A 20,290-nucleotide genomic window follows, 5' to 3' on the forward strand; every position below is an offset into this window, starting at 1 on the left:
CAGTCTGTCTGGAACACTATATTGCATATAACAATTGTATTGACTTCTCATGAATGTTTAAAAGTCAACAAGTATTTACCCTGCAGCAGCTCTCAGCTCCGTTGGCCAGATTAGTTACATAAAAGGCCAGCTAAGTTCCAGAGCTGTGCTAAAAAAAATTAATTGAGATAAAGCAGTGATCGTGGCCATGTTAAGATGGAAAGGAAGTGTTATCGGGCGACTTAATGGCTGGGAGTATCAGACGCAGAGTCCCAGATGAGAGAGAACCACAGTGATAAAGACATGCTCGCAAGAACACGATGTACAACAGGAAACACACACACACACACACACACACACACACACACACACACACACACAGTACCTCGTCTGTAGAGGGCTGATTTTTTTGTAGTAGTTATGCATTTTGTGGTAGAAAAGTCCCACGATCGTGGTCTGAGCTGAATGGGGAAACAAACATACACAAGTATTAACATTTAAACACAGAGATGCATGTGTGTCAAAGAATGTGGTGGGCTTCCGTTGAAATGCACAGAGAGAAAAGACTCATTATCACAGACACTGCATGCACTTCTCTCACTGCGGCTCTAATGGGAAAGATGTGTGTTCACAAACACATGCGAGGTGAGTGTGATGAGGGACCACCACGTGTGTGAGGGGGAAATATGTTACACTCTACTTCAAAAATGTTTCAGGCATTAAATGATAAGCACACAGGACCATTTCCCTTTGAGTTCAACTCCAGTATTAGCATGAACACATAATCATTATTATTACAATTTGACAGAGGAAATTGGGTAAATAACCTTGTTAAATAACTGTTGTGTACTATCGGATATGGCAAAGTAATTTCATCAGGGTCTGAATTACAGCCACACAATTAATTGCATAAATAATTGACATTATGACTGGGATCAAAGTATCATTTACAGTATAACATTTATTTATACTCCCATTTACAACATGCTTTTTTGAAGAATTTGAGCACTGAAACCACTTACAGAGGCATTTCAATTAGTCTAGGCCAATTATTATCAAGAACCAGTTTAAAGCAACCTGATCCAGTGATTTTATTATTATTATTATTTTTTTGGAGTAGATGTTACATCACTTGCAGCTTCGTGCACATTGTGGTGGCAGAAAAACACTGGATAGGACAAGTGGATGGGAAATGGGTAAAATCCATGGAATAACAGAAATAGGTTTTGTTGTGCCTTTGGATGTCAGAATTGGAATGCAAATCATTTTTATAGAATACTGTCGTCCAAGATGCCATTTGAAGCTAAACGCAGACATTTAAACAAACGGATTAATGGATGAAACCTGCTATGATAAGTCTACTTTTAAAGCATAAATTTCGTTTAAACAATAGGTCTACATAATATTCACATATGCAGTTCATAGGGGATATATTACATTAGCCCTACAGATACAGCATGAAATATGTTTACATTTACCGAGTTTATATCTTGCATATCAGACTTTCGAACTCGATTTAACTTAACAATAAAACAAAAAAAAAAAAGAGTTTGTCAATTCTGAGGAAAAAAAGCCAAAAGTGTGGGATATAAACTCATGGTTTTGAGCCGAGGAGAAAAGAGAGAATTGTGAGATATAATCTTGGATATGCAAGAATAAAGTTCTAATTTTTAAATATAAACTCAAATTTACACTTTTTATTGTTTTATTCTGCTTCCATATAGACTGCTACTTGAAAACTGTAATTTTCGGTCACCAAAAAACATCACTGTTTGCAAACACCAAATTGGTCGAATTACATCTTTATTAACTGATGTCTAAACAAGCAATAAAATGATTCAGCGACTTAAGCTAGAGAAAAAAAAAAAAAAAACAAAAAAAAAAAAAAACCCACACAAAATAAATTAAAATGAAAATATTAAATGAATATTTAGTTATGCTTGTTAAAACAATATTTAAATGGTATTTAAATTTAAAATATTTGAGTTTTGGTTTCAGTAATTTTATGTGCTTAGTTTTTTACATTTTTTCTCAAATTTATCTAATATTTATAAATTTATTTCAACTACCAAAATCAATTTTTAATAGTTTAAGTTAAAAATAATAATAAACAATTATGATTTTTGGCTCATTTTAATTACAACCTGCTTGTGAAAAAACCATAGTGATGCTTGTTTGCAGTTCTGATTACTGTGAAACATGCTGAGAATTGTTGCAACTTAGTGTTTTTACAGGTGTTAATGGGCCGAATATGCAATATCACCGCGTCCCAAGTAACTCCTCTGAGTTGGGCTTCAGATGAGCTGTGGGCCAATAACCTCACAATCCAAGGGGCAAAATCTCTCTACAAATGTTTTTATTAAGACTAAAAGAAACTTGGCCCAGCGGAAATACAGAGCCATTCAATGCGCTCCTTCTCTCGCGGTCTTTAATTGGCGTATAAAAGCTCTGCTAGGTTCTGTTAATGAAGTGTACCATATGTCCGGCTGCACAGCAGAAGCAGTTCAGTGGCACGTTAATGCCAGCGCTAGCGTTTATGTGCCATTTCTGATAATAGAGCTTTAATAGATTATTAAAACTGTTTATAATGAACAGAGCGGGGCTCAGGTTCAGCACCGTGCCAGAGGAGCTGAGGGGAGCTGACCCCAAAACGGTGTCAAACAAACAAAACGTTTAATGGCCTCATAATTACCGCCGCCACATGGGAAACATTGCAACACTCGCTCTTCAACGATTGCTCGCATTAGCATGTAAAAGAAGGGCAAATGCACACACTTTCTCTGTTTTTAATGAAGCTCTCCTTGAGGGGTTTATGTGATTGACAGTTTTCGTCAGTGAGCAGCAGGAAGTCATCAGAGTGCTGATTGCATTGTCCTTTTTAGCCATAAACAACAAATAAACAAACAACAAATAAATGTCCCTCATCCTCCTAATATGAAAACAATGTGTTCTTTCACCCCAGCCTGAGGTGTCCGAAAGCAATGAGAAGTGTGTGCGCACAGTTACCAATAATCAGGGTTTAAATGGGGTAGGAATGATTCAGAACAACAACCTTCTATTCAAAAAAGAAAACATGATTGGCAGTTTGTTTAGCAATCTATTCCATTTCATATGTGTATGCTCCAGTTCAGGTTTTGTTTATTCCATTATGCACATTATGGCTTAATTGTGGTTAAGCGAGTGGAAAAGCATTAAAGTTTGCTACTTTAAGCATGATTTATCCCATTAGTCAGTTTCGGATGGCACAGGCGACATAGACAGGCACTGTTCTCCCTGGGTGGCGCAGAACAACCTGCACTCCGGTTTGGTGAAATCACTAAATAAATGCAAATCAAATGTGCCCACCCTTGTAATAAACATTAACATAAATCTGCAGGATCAAGACATGGATCAACACCAGATTTGATTGTTTTGTGCATACTCACACTGCATCGTGAGGGCCTCTCCTGGAACTGAGATGTAACTCTTTCCTTGTTCAGGGAACCGATAGCTTTGCATATTGTAGTTCTGAGGGATCTTCATCAAAGAGTAATCTAAAAAAGAAAAAGGTTGGGTCATTGTTCACAGTACGTATGCTGTTGGTTTATTACTGCATCACTTCCTAGAAAGTCAAAAGGCCCAGCATGTTGGTGCCAAGTCTGTGGTACTAAGTAGTGACTGTATTTGGAAACTGCGCACCATCTGAAAGCCAGCTTGTTACAAAATCTCACACATATTACTCTGTGACAAGCAGCTACATCTGTACACATTTTAGAGCAATTATTTGTGAGGTATTAATGTAAATGCAGTCAACACTGTTTACTTTAATTGCATATAAGCTCCGTTTGTAATTAGTAACTTATTTTTACTACAGACCTTTTAAATGTCTTGAGTAATTGTCTGATTAACTTGAAACCATTTGTACTTAATTGCAAAAAATACCTGAAAGCTACATTGCATTGTTTTATCTTAAATGACATCAAAGACATTTGCATAATGATTTCTAAACAATCAAGTGACACTGAAGAAAATTCAGTTTTGCCATCACAGAAATTTTTAAATCTATTCAAACTGAAAGGCATCCCCGGGTATTAAGACTCGGCTCAATAGAACGTAAAGGAAGTAGGGATGGGACGAAACACCTACCTCCGATACAATACTATCACGATACTTGGGTGCCGATTCGATACGTATTGCAATTTTTTTTTTATAAGAATTTCAATTCTACAAGTATTGTGATTTGATATTGTTATTAAGCCTGGGACGATGCGCTAGTCTGCCGATTCAAATGTTCAACAAAATGAGTAGAAAAAAAAAAATACTTGTTACTTGTGCTATGTTACTTTGCAAACAGTTTTAGTCATGTTTTCCCAGCAAAACAAATTTTACTTTGTTTACCGCAAAGTATATTTTGGTCATCCCATTAAAAATAACATTTAAATTGGATCATTTTAGAGCTTTAAAGTGGTGGAAATAGTTATGCTGGAAAGTCATTAAAAAGGTGCTTGAATTTCTCTCCCAAAGGTTGTACAAACCCTGAAATGAATAATGTATTATTATTATTTCTACCACAACACCATGGTTATAGTTAGCATTAATACTTCTGGTTTTCTGACATAAGTCAGCGCTGTTTATACCAGAGAATTCTGGTGAGAATTCGATTGATTCTCACTAGATCTTGGAGCAACTGTTTTCATTGTGCGGCAAATTCAAACGCTTCTTACTGGATCTTGCAGCGCTATGCAGTAACAGTGCCGCAAAATCAACTTTGCTCCCAAGTAAAGCTGTTTTGAGCTTGGACGAGTTTGTTTGCTTTTTGTTCCAAGCTGATAAACAGTCCACGCTGCGCAGCTAAAACGTTGCGTGGTTCAGTTTCGCTTATTTCGTTTGTCGTTAGATGTTTCTCATATGCAACAGAAATGGCAGTGCTTATGAGTTGAACAACGCAGTGGTTGCACCAGTCCGACCGCTCACAAAAATTAGTCCCACCGGCAGAAAAAATGGTCGCAAGATGTTTGGAGCCCTGAGAGAGCAGATGGCTCTGCATGCTTTCAAATCGCTCTCAGAGTACTTTGATGTCATACGCGATCGTCTGCACGGTGCTGCTTAAAGGGCAACACATTTATACATTTCGCCCACTGTTGGAATAAAAGCAGTAATTTCTCCCCACCATATAAATCGATTCTGAGGTAAACCAATCGATTTTTAAATTGCTTCAAAAAGAATTGTGATAGCTAGGTGAATCGATTATTTCTTCCACCCTTAAAAATAAGTATTTTATTGAAACATGTAGTAAAAAACCCATTAAAGATTTACATTTAAAAATTCACATTGTTTTATACATAAATTGGACTATGAAGGAGGCCACTGATACAGTGCCACATTGTGTGGCTTTTGGTAGTAATTTTCAGTCGAAGGGCAACAAGAGAAGCGATGTTAGTCTTCTCTGCTTACCTAGCGATAAGAAGAGGAGAAACGAATAGGAAGATGCCTGTGGACGAATGAAACTTCCTAAAGACCTGAGTCTTTGTTCTCTCCACTTTAGCCCTGATGCCTCTGAGGCTTTTGTAGACCACAGCTACTGAAAGAGCTTACAAATGGCAGAGACAAGAAACGCTAGATGCTGTCGCTTGTTTAGACTCCTTTTGGGGAAAAATCAATAGTATGGCATTTGGTTTACGTCTATGCTTATATCCATCATTGTATCAGTATTTTATTTTCCAAGTTGCTTATTTCAAGTTGTGTTCTGGTAAAAATATCAACAGGCAGCGCCAGTAGCTCACCAAATGCGTATAAAAAAAACTCCATAGTCTAAAATGTGTATAAAACGATGTGGATTTTTTAAATAATGTGAATCTTTCATGGGTTTTCTACTACTTCAGTAAGAGACATTGTTTTCGTTAAGCCACACAAGTCTTAATACCCAGGGATTCTTTGAAAATTACAAAAAAAAAAAAAAAAACGCAGCCTTGATTATCTGGTATAGTACATGCTATTAAAAGTTGGTATTGAGAAAATGCTATTGCAAGTTGCCATTCGAATAATATCAGAGAAAGTCTTTTCTCAACACCTTCTCTTGTTCTTGGGATTCATCGCTCTCTCACTTTTTTTTATCTGCGATCTTGTGTTTATTTATGCTTTATTTTCTGACTGCAACAGTGAAGTTCAATAATAGCTCACGCAACCCAAAACTTTTTTTCAAGTGACCTCTGATGTTCACACACGGTCTTATCATAGCAAAGGGAGGATCAGAGACAGAGTTGACTCTAAAGCGTGGAATCTCAGAGAGCCTGATTTAGAATTGAGACTTCAATGAGACTTATGTTTAATCTGCACAGAACAGATCAAGAGATGTTACAGCCATATTCATTTCATGTTGCCTTTTTTTTTTTTTTTCAAAAGACATGGTAGGCATGCACATTTGTGTGTGATTTGTTAATTAGGGGCACTTCTGACTACTTAAAATCAATGAAAATGAAACCGTTTCTCATATATGTGACCCTGGACCACAAAACCAGTCATAAGGTTAAATTTGACAAAACTGAGATTTATATATCATATGAAAGCTCAATAAATAAGCTTTCTATTGATGTATGGTTTGTTAGATGTATCTCAGTCAAATATTGTCCGATCCCATTTGAAATCAGAAATCTGAGGGTGCAAAAAAATCAAAAAGACTGAGAAAATCACCTTTAAAGTTGTCCAAATTAGGTTCTTAACAATGCATACTACTAATCAAAAATTACATTTTGATATGTTTACAGTAGGAATTTTACAAAAAAATCTTCATGGAACATGAACTTTACTTAATTTCCTAATGATTTTTGGCATAAAAGAAAAATCTAAAATTGACCCACACAATGTATTTTTGGCTATTGCTACAAATATACCCCAGCGACTTAAGACTGGTTTTGTGGTCCAGGGTCACATATGTTAAAACATGCATCAAATCTGGAAATAAATTTCTGTAAATTAACTTTTTTTTCCATTGTGAGGAAATTTAAAATGAATTTAAATTAATTGAATGAAAAAAGTAACATTTTAACACTCCTAAAATAGGTAACTAAAAAAGTAACTAAAGAAACATAATAGAAAGCAGCTGTAAAAAGTTTCTTTTCTCAAAACTCAAATTCCTTCAGTCAGACCTAACTGTACATAGTGACGCACACCCTGTTCCTATGAGAACATCCTATGAGCATACTTGGACATACTCCACATACTTCTAGCCAGCCATGTATGTAGATGATGGGGAGGAAGTGTGAATTTCTAGGAAACAATATTCTAGAAATGGAAGTTTGAGGAAGTGTTTTGGAGTGTGTACTGACCTGCTACAGAGCTCTTGCCCCCTATAGCTAGAGGAGCCTCTGCATCTGGGCCAGTCCGAAGCTTGGAGGCCATATGCACCATCACTTTATCCACGGTCTCCACCAGCCCACTGACCACTGGACTCCACTGTTTACAACAACAAAAAACAAGTCCAAAGTACATTAAGGCTCTTTGAGGTTACACAACTAAGAACCTAATGATTCTTTTAGCTAACTATAAATGTGTAGTACCTTCCGCTCTATTTAACATATTTGACCATGTTTGAATTCTTTCAGTTTTAGATACTTTCCCTCAGAGGAACCACTGAAATGCGGAAAAAGTCTGCCGATTCATCTGGACCTACTTATGAATGAATGGACTGATAGAATCTTTCTATATTTCCAATCATCAATGTATCCATTAAACGTACCTCATCATTTTCTCTCCAGTCGCTGGCGGTTATGACCTCATCCACGCTCCTCAGTAGAGACTGAAACACGCAGAGCAGAATAAGGCATAGTTAAAAATGTGTGTGTGCTTGTGTTAAGTCCAAAAGAAACAGTGGAAATGCTTATTTTCTTTTTTTCCCCACTGTAATTTAAACTAGTGAGTAAGATTTTTTTTAAATATGTTTGTAAGTGTCTTATGATTAAAAATACTTGAAAAACAGTAATATTGCAAAATATTATTACAATTTAAAATAACAGAAATCATTCTAATGTTAATTTTGTGTTCAAGAAACATTATCAATGTTGAACTATATTTGAGTTTTTTCATGAATAGAAAGTTTAAAAGAACAGCATTTATTTACAATAAGATTATAAACGTATTTACTGTCACTATTTATACTATTGATGAAATGAATTTGTCTTTGCTAGAAAGTATTTTTTTCATTTAAAAACTATTTACTATAAAAATTGAATGGTAGTGTATCCTGAATTTTGAACAGTAGTGTATTTTTAGAAGTTAATACAATATTTTCATGACAAATTATAGTATCAGCATGATAATTTGTGTGAAATGTGATTTGAAGATGTTTTAAAGAGATATTCGTGCTTCAATAGAAGCATGACGTGTAAAAATAATCACACAATTAGTAGCTATGTTCCCATCATTATGTTTTTATGCGCATTTTGAAGTATTGCATAAGACATGAGCTATGAAAACACCAAATTTTAAAAGAAAACCCCTTAATTAGCAAAAAAAAGTTTTTGCACTCGCTTGAGGTGGTTTTTGACTTGTGCAATGAAGAGTTAATGTGAAAAATGGGAAGTGCATTTTCCAAATAAATTTTTCCATGCGCATCAAAAAAAGTCATGTGACTTTGCGCTATGGGATGGCATAACCTGACTAACCAGTGGACTGATCTCATTGCACAGCATCTGAAATGTTGTTATTGTCATTCTTAAAAGCCCAAGCAAAGCTTGTCATTAAAGTATTTCTGTACAATTGCTTCCCAGAACTAACTGCGTTCCCAAACAGCAGGCATCCACCTCTGAAAGCAAAGACTACATTTATTGTGTTTCGTCTGCTCACTCTGAGGCGCAAGTTATTTATTATATATGACAAATTACTACATTTAGTGGCTTCTCCTGCTTTTCTTAGTGATATTTAGTGCCAGTTTATCAGGAAGTGACGATTTTGTTCTCTTTGACTTGTTGGATGGAAACGGTACTTAGTCGTAAATGTTTTATGCAATGTTTCAGTTTTGCGCATAGGATTGGATTGAAACCCAGCTAATGTCACAAATGTACTTATTTGATTAGTGACCTAAAAATAGAGCAGAATATGAAATGTTTCTTTTTCTTTAACTTCAGTGATTTTCTTCATTCTCAAAACCCTCAAACTTCCCATCTTTACCTTTGTGAGATTGTTGGCTGTTTCCTGAGGTATAGTCTTGTTTGAAAGGTTAAATGAAAGAGACTGAAGGAGATCCAGCGTTTGCAACCGCATGGGGTCCTGAAGTCTATGAACTTTCTCTGTCAAGTTTGTGGAGGCAGGTCGGGGCATCTCTGTGGTTCTCTGTAACACACACATAAAAAAGCGGATATGTGTCAACAGCACTCCATAAAATTACCCACAATCACATGTAATGGCTTTGTGTGGCTTGGACTTGACATTCAAAATATAAAGGCGTTTTTGTGGTTTAATATAATTTAATAGAATCATTTCAACAACAAGCATCAGAATAGCTGGCGCTTACAGTAGTGCTTAAATTATTTAATCAAATCTCATTCTCATGGGATTTGCGAATGTCAATTTCAACAGCAAAGCTGAATGCCAGCTTGGCTTGAACTTTCCAAAGGAGTTTAAAGAAAGTACCTCCAAACTAGCTGTTTAAAGTCTTATTTTGTCATCCATACCCTATGAGAGGCCATTACGGAAAATCTTCTCTTCTACTTGACCTCCTTACTCAATAACGGCCAGTGTTGTAATTTGCGCGAATGCTCATTCTCTGATTTCTTTCCATTTCCTCAGAGTCTGGGGGGAAACAATAGTTCCAAAAGAGTTGAATTTGTTTGTGTTTACAGCTTCGGCCTCCACCTCATTTCCTGCTGTGCTCTTGTACGTCCGCCAAGGGTGTGTGCGTCTATACGCACATGGACGGTCCCAGAGCGACGTCTGCATTGGCTTCATAACACCTAATCATCCAAGGGTGTGTGAGGTGTAGTCTGGGAGGCCCTGTTGTGTGTATGTGTGTGTTTGTCTGCGTTCATTCACTCCATTTAATTACTGCGCAGGGAAGAAGTTAGAGCAGACAGATTAAGGGCCTGTAAAAGGAGGTGTGTCAAACACCACTGAGAGCCTTTGGAGGATATGTCAGTGTCTTGAATGGCCAACTTAATTTACTAGCATTCAAATGAAGTCAACAGTCTCAGTGTACTGCTCTCTGTGACTGCTGTTCCCCATATGCTCACATTTTCAAAGGTGTGCAATTATTTCAAGAAATGTCAATAAATTAAATACTTTCCTGTAACCAGCTTAATATGCAGAAACAACTGTAAGGGGCTGCTCACACAGAACAAGTTTTTAAACTCAACTGCCTTTTTTTACTTTTGAGTTTGAGGCAACAGCCTTGCAAAGGCAACATTTCTAATTGTTCTTTAGATTAAATTACAGTAAAACTAACTAAAACTAAAAACTGAAATGTAATACAACATTCGCTCAACCAATGGCATGAGTTTGAGGCGGGACTAACTCTGTTTGATTGACTAATGGCCGTCTGAGTGATGGTTTTAAAAAAGGGTTAATTATCATAACTGAAATAAAATGCAATATAAACAAATTAAACTTACTTCAGCCAGTTGCAAAGGCAACATTTCTAATTGTTCTTTAGTTTAAATTAAAGTAAAACTAACTAAAACTAAAAACTGAAACGTAATACAACATTCGCTCAACCAATGGCATGAGTTTGAGGCAGGACTAACTCTGTTTGACTGACCAATGGCAGACTGAGTGATGGTTTTGGAAAGAGTTATTTTCATAACTGAAATAAAATGCAATATAAACAAATTAAAATTATTTCCAGTAGCTGCCAAGGCAACATTTCTAATTGTTGTTTAGTTTAAGTTAAAATAAAACTAAAACATAATACAACATTGGCTCAGCCAATGGTGTGAGTTTGAGGTGAGACTAAGTCTGTTTGATTGGCCAATGGCAGACTGAGTGGTGGTTTGGAAAAGGGTTATTATCATAATATCATGCAATATAAACAAATTAAACTTACTTCAGCTAGTTGCGACTTGCGAAGGCAACATTTCTAGTTGTTCTTTAGATTTAATTACAGTAAAACTAACTAAAACTAAAAATTAATACTGACAAAAAAAAAAAAAAACTGATGATGAAAACAACAAAATAACTAAAATTAACATGAAAAAGAAATATTACCAAAACTATAATAGCACATGAATGATACTAAAATAACACAGACGAAATCCAGCTGCTAGAAAATAATGATTCTTTAGGAAATAGCTGACAGTGGTGACATAAATTAATGACATACGTAACCTTGAAGGTTTACGAAGTGTATTTTGGGGGATTTTTAGTTGTTATTTTGCTTAAACAAACTCATGAATCTTAAACTCCAAAAACAGACTTCATTGCAGTTAATCTACCCAGGCCGGGACGGTTTTGATTAAGGCTGATGAGTGAGAAATCCCGCCTTGTACTTGTGGTCGTTTCAGTGAACTCAATTAATCAAACTAACAGAAACCAAAGACAAACATGTTTCGTAATTAGATACTGGTGAATTCACTGCACTTCTTACATTTGCTGAGAGAGAGAAGCAAAACAGGTCAGTGCTTACGCTCATTACAGATGTGTTTGCATTTACATACATTAGTCAAACAAAATTACTGCCCTCAAGGTTTCAGTGTTTTTTGGGAATATTCTAACGAGTGTTCCTGCCCTGCATGTGAAATCTCAGATAGCCCTGGAATTTAGAGTAATATGTGACGAAGTAGTATTTCTGCTGTTATCTATCTACACTCCTCGTTAGGGAGACTACAGTCCTGAATCATAGAAACAGATTCAGAAAGTGCAACGGGTGACTTCAGGTCAGAAGAATTTACCTTTAACTGAGTGTCTGTTGCAGCAGTTACATTGATGGATGCTTCGGTTGGGAAGGTAGACATCACATTCTCACCTGTGGTGACAAAAATAAATGAAATGCTGTGCAAATTTATTAAATGAGATTAATAAATATGGATAGAAAATTTAACTGAAATGCTGTAATACTAATTATTTAAAATCACATCAAAGCCATGCACAGAAGCCATGATCTAAAGGTCTCTGAACAAGTTCTCTTCCTCTCATGGAACAAATAGTTCACACCTGCTGGAAGGCACATGTGATACCTTTCCCTGAACGCACATGCTGGTTGCAGTGAAGCTGGTTTATAGGGCCCCTGGCAAAGCAGTTCTCTAATGACTCTGTACTATGCCCCTCATTAGAGCCTATTACAGCTGGACGTGAGCAAAACAACTGTAGATTTTCTCTTCTTCAACAACATGTTTTTTTATCATTAACAAAAGGTCTTTATTTCTAACAGTGGCTAACAATCAACGCTCCGAGAGGATATATATCCCAGTTTCTAAAGTGGTGGCCAATACCACCTCCACAGTGCCAAAATCGACCTACACAATCACTATCATCCCTCTTTAAAAGAGCCATGGATCCATACTTGTTAAAATGGCAGTATGGAAGCATTATGGAACTGAACTGTAAAACAGCAACCATAAAAGTTTCAATAATTTACTTGAGAAACAAATATGAATGAGATATGAATTTATTTTGAAATTAAGATATTGGAGACAGGGTATTTCATTGTATTGTACTTTTTGGATATTACTGTTTGAGAAACACTGCTTAAAAGATAAAGAAAAAAAAAAAAAAAAACGATTTGCCAATTTTACTTCTCCAGTAAATGTATCTTGTTTTAAAAGATAATGTACTCATCCATACAGTACGTCATCCAAGATGTCCATGTCTTCAGTCGAAAAGAAATGAAAGTTAAGGAAAACATTTCAGGATTTGTCTCCATAAACTAAAGCTCCAAATTGCAGCTTCAAAAGGATCTATTTGATCCCAGCTGAGGAATAAGGGTCTTATCTAGTAAAACGATCTGTCATTTAAAAAAAAAAAAAAAAAAAAAAAACTAAAATCTAAATTTATATCCTTTTTAACCACAAATGCTCATCTTGCTCTGCAATCTCACACATTACATAATCATGTTGGAAAAGTTATGTGTGGTTAGTTCTTCATCTGTGTACTTCAGATCAAATATAGGATAGATTGAAAAACTTCATTTAATTTTCTCCTCTAACTTCAAAATTGTCCGACATTGTTGTTTTACCTTATTTTGTAAAGGACTTTCTTTGCGCGTTCGCTTTGTAAACACTGGGTCGGTACTTCCGTCTACGTCACATGTGCGTGATTACGCAGTGTGAGGTCGAGCTAGTTCAAGACAAGTATTTGTGGTTAAAAAGGACATAAATGTCATTTATTTTTAGGAAATGACCAATCGATTCTCTAGATAAGACCTTTATTCCTCGGCTGGGATTGTGTGGAGCCCTTTGAAGCAGGACTGAAACTGCAATTTGGACTTTCAACCCATTGGGCACCATTTAAGTCCACCATATAGATAAAAATCCTGGAATGTTTTCCTCAAAAACCCTAAATTCTTTTTGACTGAAGAAAGAAAGACATGAACATTTTTCCATCAAGGATTTTTAAATACATATTTAATGCATAAAATGCATCACTCAAGGTCTGACCTTTTAGATGGCCAGTCTGGTACTGTACTTAAAATAATTTTCTTTTATCCGTTTTGGAAGAGTGGTAACGGAAAGGCATGATTTCAAGCTTTTTGTGTTGCCTGGTCTGAAAGGTCAAGGTTTATCTAATTAGCATGGCCATGCTGGCCCTCGCTGCCAGATTCTGGTGAGAATTTGCCAACTGGCATTGAGATGAATGGGAATGCTAACATATAGCATTGTCCAGGTGTTAAAGACCACATTGGTCTGCTCTCTGATAGATGGAAACCATTTCTAGCTTTATTAGAGCTTAAATTTGTCTTTGCCACACTGAAAACGTCTTGCCTGCAAGAAACTTTAACCAGCTGCCTTAACAGGGTTCCAAACACTTGCGGTTTAAAAGAAAACAAAACCCTGATATAAAACCTGTCCTGCTGCCACATACATATAAGGTAAAGATATGCGCTGCTACATTCAAAGCCAACAAAACTGCCTTTGAGGACACATACACAAGAACAAACATATAATGGTATTTCAACATTGTGTTTCGATGTGGTTCGTTTGAGGACTGGTGGAATGTAGACCAGTGTCTCTGAAGGAAATTGCCTGCAAATGCTGCTTCCTTTCTATAATAACCTGCACACAGGGTAATAACTCCAGAAGTAATGGCAAAAAAGCAAAGCGGCAGCATTACAGATGGTTCTTATCCATCCAGTCAAAAAGAACAGTCTGAAATCCAACTTTTGGCCAAGATCTCCACCAATGGAACTACAAAGTACATTTTTTTCTTTGCATTTATTTAAACTTATTGAACATTCAAAAGTTTGGGTTTGGAAAGTGTTTTCGAAAGTAGTCTCTTATGTTCAAGAAGACTTTCCTTGCATTTCCATTTATCTGATTAAAATTACAGTAAAACTGCAATATTGGGGGATATTATTACAATTCAAAATAAGCATTTTCCATTTTAATATATTTTATAAATGTTATTTATTCCAGTAATGACAACGCATTACTCCATAAATCATTCTAATTTGCTGATTTGGTGCTTAAGAAACATTTCTTTTTTTTATTAGTATTGAAAACAGTTCCTAACATCCTTTTTTATTTGTATTTTATCTGGAAAACATGATTCTTTAATGAATGGAAAGCACACATCTGAAATAAAAATCTAAAAAATATAAGTACACTCCTAAAAATAAAGCTTCCAGATAGGGAGTTTTCACAGTGCCACAGAACCTTTCAGTGAGCAGTTCTTAAAATAACCATTTTTTTCTGAGTTTGAAGAACATTGATTATCTAAACCTTTTTTCACTGTAAAGAACCTTTTGTAAAAAAAAAAAAAAAAAAAAAAAAAAAAGTTTCCATGGATGGTAAAGGTTCTTTGTGGAACCATTAATGCCAATAAAGAACCTTTATTTTTAAGAGTGTACTGTATGCTCACTGTCACTTTTGATTAATTTAGTACATCCTTGCTGAATATAAAATCTTACTGACCCTAAACTTTTGAACAGTAATATACATTTAAAAAGATGTTATTAGATCACAAAATAGCACCTCAAGTGGTATTTTTTTATTTTTAAGATTTTTATTTTAAAGGAACACTCCACTTTTTGGGAAATAGGCTAATTTTAAGTTTTCATCTGATATATAATTTCTTATTATTTCTAATATGTAATAGGAAAAAAGGCAACAAGAAAGTCTGTTTGTGAAAAATGTAAAGATGCCATTTTCTAGGCCGATAAGATTAGGAACTACACTCCCATTCCAGCGTAATAGTCAAGGAAGTTTGCTCCCGTAACATGGCCGAAGTAGGCGCAGTAATATCACGCAGCACAACGTGATCAACTGTATGCACAGGGAGAGTTCCTCGTTGGAAGTTACTTAGCTGGGAACTAATTTCAGGCACTGCGTGATATTACTGCACCTGCTTCGGCCATGTTACGTAGAGCCCTGCATTTGAGCCCGAGCCCGTCGGGGCCCGACTTTTTTTTGCCCCTAGGGCCGGGCTTCGGGACAATTTTCACGTCATAACTTGCACACATATCGGGCTTCGGGCCTGCTTTAGAAAAAAAAAAAAAAAAAAAAAAAAAAAAAGTTTAATGAGATTTAATGTGTGCGTATGAGCAGAGCGGAGCGGTGTGATTTTGAATGGAGGAAGGAGCGGATTTTTTTAAAAGTCGGAGCGTCATGGTTTTCACTCTCTTCAAGAGCGCTCCACCACCGCTCCATCATGAGTACAATTCATGCCAATGGTCCATAATATAACTGCACATTAAGCAGGAAATCATATGTTAAACATGTTTAGCTTGATAGAGATGGATCACTCAAATCAGAAATAATGTGATCTGTAGGTAAAATAACTGACGAAAACGTATTATTTTCATTACAAACTTTGCACTGGATAAAGCAGCAATACTCTTTTAATGCTGACAATTATTAGCTGTGGTCGGAACAAATATTGCACACTATGTTTGAAACTCTCCTGTTATTTTATTTTATTATATTTTATGAACAGGACTGTTACATTTCAAACATAATTTTTTTTTTTTGACGCGGAGCGGTGTTTCTGATATCAGTGAGCGAGGAGTGGAGCTGGAGCAGAGCGATTATTAAATGCAAGGAGCGCGGGGGGAAATTGTTGCCGCTCCACTCCACTTACATACTCTGCGCAGCACAGAGATTTTCAGCCACGTGGTAAAGTTGTGTTTTTGAAGTTTTCTATATTATTATTTATTCTTTATATATTTGTTCATTATTCGTTTACTTTACCACTGCGACTTTGTATGTTCCGGTTTTGCGCAGCAGAGCTGCCTGCCCTGTTCGAAATGCCTTTGTTCTGAGATGGTGATAATAAACTTTAAATCTAACATTGTGATATATTGATGTTTGTTTTATATCTGCGGATTGCATTGTAGACTAGTCAAGTGTTGATTTGATATATAGGTTAAATTGAGTAAACTCACTGTGGACCACATACCGCTTGGATATCGATGTCACTTAAAAAACTAAAACTTACATTTAAAAAACAAACAAACAAACAAAAAACTCCAAACATTTCTCTAAATTGTTCTGATAAAAAAAATTAAACGAAAAAAACAAACTTTCTATTAAATACGAATCTGGTCTATTTTAATGGCTGTAACAGTATAAGCTGTTTGGCGGAAAATAAGACGGGCTTCGGGTCGGACTCGGGCCAAAATTTTTGATAAGCTGTCGGACACGGGCCGGGCTACAGCCTGTGCGTTTCGGGCCAGGGCCGGGCTAGGGCTTAGATTTAAGGCCCGTGCAGGGCTCTAATGTTACGGCAGCAAACTTCCTTGACTATTACACTGGAATGGGAGTGTAGGCGCAGCTTTACATTTTCCGCCGGTCTTAGGACACGATATAACTGCAGAAGAGTCAAGTTTTAAATAGGACAAATACCAAAACTCATTGGTTATTTTTGAACATGATGCTATTGGTCTAATAGGATTCAATGACCTATGCTAAGCTATGCTAAAAGTGATATCGCCAGAACAGAAGACGCTGAATGGATTTCAAAATGGTAAAACTCAACTTATTAACTCGGGGGGGGGAGTTGGAGATTTAGCCTATTTTCAAAAAAAGTGGAGTGTTCCTTTAAACTGCCTTTTTTTTACTTTTGAGTTTGAGGGGGGGGGGGGGGGAGTTGGAGAATGAGCCTATTTTCAAAAAAAGTGGAGTGTTCCTTTAAAAACCAGTTTTGTGTGCGATGCTATTTTAATATTTTTTTTTATATTTTGGTAACACTTTATAACAAGGTTCAATAGTTAACTATATGTGACCCTGGACCACAAAACCAGTCATAAGGTTACATTTTACAAAACTGAGATGTATACATCATATGGAAGCCCAATAAATAAGCTTTCTATTGATGTATGGTTTGTTAGGATAGGACAATATTTGGCCGAGATACATCTATTTGAAAATCTGGAATCTGAGGGTGCAAAAAAAAACGAAATACTGAGAAAATCACCTTTAAAGTTGTTCAAATTAAGTTCTTAATGCATATTACTAATCAAAAATTACATTTTGATATATTTATAGTAGGAATTTTACAAAAAATCTTCATGGAACATGATCTTTACTTAATTTCCTAATAATTTTTGGCATAAAAGAAAAATCTATAATTTTGACCCATACAATGTATTTTTGGCTATTGCTACAAATATACCCCAGCGACTTAAGACTGGTTTTGTGGTCCAGGGTCACATATTAGTTAACAAAAAACTAAGAATAAATGAACAATACTGCTATAGCAGTATTGGCTCGTAGTATAATAGTAGGGCTGTGCAATTAATCGCAATCGCAAAAAAAAAAAAAAAAAAAGTCGCGATTTAAGCACATGCGATTTCTAAACCGCACAAGGCTGCGATTTGATCTATCTACCCAACAGCACCCCCGCCCCCCTTGAACGTCAAGTTCATTTTATTTTCGATATAGCGCCACATCACAATAGAAGTCATTTAAGGTTATCTTTCCTATAGAACAGGTATATACATAGTTCTTTTATTAAACATACTAAATTGCCTTATGTTATTTATCTTATTTACACTAAGGCATGTCATTTCTGTCTCTTCATGGTCGAGTGATTACAATGTCTCCTCCGCGAAAACACGGACTGGATCGCGGACTCCATTCATAAAAACCTAATCTACTATAGCGCGGAATGCCACGTAATTCGTCGATTTTTGGATTAATAAATCAAAAGTTGGTCTGTCACATAATTCAAATCGCGATATGGACTAGTGTCTGTGAAAACTGAAATGCAAAAAGACCGTTTTATTATGAATCCTGCATGTTCCGTTTGCTTCTGTATGTATGATTGGTGGAGACGCGTTTTATTTCTTTACTACATGCATACTGAAGCACACGTGATGCTCCCGCTAATTTTTGGCATTTGCATCTCACATGAACAGATAAACTCAATTGCCAAATCGCTGCTGTGAGTTTCACTTTTACCGTTTCATTTGAGAAAACTAGCATCACATACACACAGAAACTTCACGGCAACCTGTCAAAATAAAAGTACGGTTTAACATGTAACAGAACAATATTAGTCCTGTATTACTTTTGTACAGTATAATGTAGGTGTTTATATATTCCTATTTAAATAATTGAAATAAAACAATATATATGATAAAAAAATAAATATTACAACAAGATTAACCACTTAATTATTATTTAAACGTTTTAAACTGAATATAATTTTTCTTCCACGCATTGATTTTAACAGTAAATTTCTGTTTGTTTGACAAAAATTAAAAGGGTTTATTTTTCATTTGATTAAAAATAAATAAATGTTTATGCTTTTTCATTATCAGAAAAATTAAAACAAGAATTTCTTAAAAAAAAAAAAAAAAAAAAAAGCAAAAGATTTTAGAACCCTCAAAATGTTAAAGTTTAGAGTTTTGGACTTATTTTTCCACTGAAATTAATGTATTCGTTATTGCACAAAGTAGGCTAAAGTACCGGGAAAAAAGTAAAATGGCTTATTTATTTTATGTTGTCTGTTTTAGAGACAATTTTACTACAGTTTTGTTTATTAAACGTAATACTATGTTATTTCATGGTGAAATGTTTTGTTATGCACTTCTTGTGCACTGAATACATTTAGAATGTATGTATGTAGCTTGTTTGAAAAAGCAAAAAAAAAAAAGGCAAATAAAATTGTAATCGCAATATTCGTTCAAAAAAAAAATAAAATAAAAAAAAAAAAAAAAAAATCGCAATATGATTATTTTGTCCATATTGCACAGCCCTATATAATAGTGTAAAAAATGTATTGTTCATTGTTCGTTCATGTTAGTTAATACAATGACACATTATTGTAAAGTGTTACCAATATTTTCTATATTCAATGCAATAAAGAAATCATACATTTAAGTCTTGCTTAATTTATCAATTGTTCAGTGGCTTAATTGCTATTGTACATCAAATGAATAAAGCAAAATTAACCCTGAATATTCAATATACTGAAAAACATGGGGTGCTACCATCTGCTAAAAGGCAAGTTGGGACAAGCCAGAGACACCAAAGACCAAGTGCAGCTAATTTGGGAAACCCTGACAACAATGGCAATGGCTGACAACTGGAGAGAAGCCCATAGTTGGGACAAGTGAAGGCTGCCACAGAGAAAATAAACTAATAGATAAATGAAAGGATAATAACAGCAGATTTGAATCACATAATAACTTACCGATGGCTGCTTTGTAATACATCCAAATATCCTGAGGGGACAAGGCCCTCTCCCAAATCACAAATTCATCGAAGGCCCCTGTGGCATAGTGGTTGTAATTCCCGGTGTTTACTGTGCCAATGACCAGGTCGGCATAGGGATCGCCGTAGTTAAGAGAAACCTTTCCTATAGGCGCTCCAACACTGAATGTCCCATTAATGTAGACCTTCAACCCGTCCGTTTGGGTCCATGTGAAGAGCACGTGTGTCCAGTAGGGCCCTAGATAAAAACAGAGACGACAAGAGAGAGAGAAAGCGAGCAAATGAAATTTCAAACAAGCATACACAGATTTCATGTTCTGACTCTTTGGAAATGAAGATAATAGCAATATTATTTCCAGATCTACTCATAGTGTCTGGGTCCATAAAACACAAGTTTAAAATGAACAGAAACTAAGAGCTGGAGGCAGCATGTGGAATGGATTTCATCAGCCTATAATGAAGCCAATAAGACATGGTATACAGAAACTCTGAGCTGAACTGTCAATGGCTCATTTCATCTGTCCAGGGATAAAATG

The 20,290-nt window shown here is 35.7% G+C and overlaps 1 protein-coding gene across 1 annotated transcript in view; it reads right to left on the bottom strand.

Annotated features, from left to right (window-relative positions):
* adgrd1 (adhesion G protein-coupled receptor D1) overlaps positions 1-20,290 on the bottom strand; it is an 85,000-nt gene that overhangs the window by 51,013 nt on the left and 13,697 nt on the right. Inside the window, exons 6-12 of the mRNA XM_073819413.1 lie at positions 19,735-19,992; positions 11,835-11,908; positions 9,124-9,285; positions 7,694-7,753; positions 7,284-7,410; positions 3,405-3,512; positions 365-440 (exon numbers count right to left, since the gene is read on the bottom strand). Of these exons, the coding sequence (XP_073675514.1) occupies positions 365-440; positions 3,405-3,512; positions 7,284-7,410; positions 7,694-7,753; positions 9,124-9,285; positions 11,835-11,908; positions 19,735-19,992 (865 nt within the window). The remainder of the gene's footprint in view (positions 1-364; positions 441-3,404; positions 3,513-7,283; positions 7,411-7,693; positions 7,754-9,123; positions 9,286-11,834; positions 11,909-19,734; positions 19,993-20,290) is intronic.

Source organism: Garra rufa, chromosome 15, assembly GCF_049309525.1.
Source record: "Garra rufa chromosome 15, GarRuf1.0, whole genome shotgun sequence".
In the NCBI taxonomy this organism is placed as follows: domain Eukaryota; kingdom Metazoa; phylum Chordata; class Actinopteri; order Cypriniformes; family Cyprinidae; genus Garra; species Garra rufa.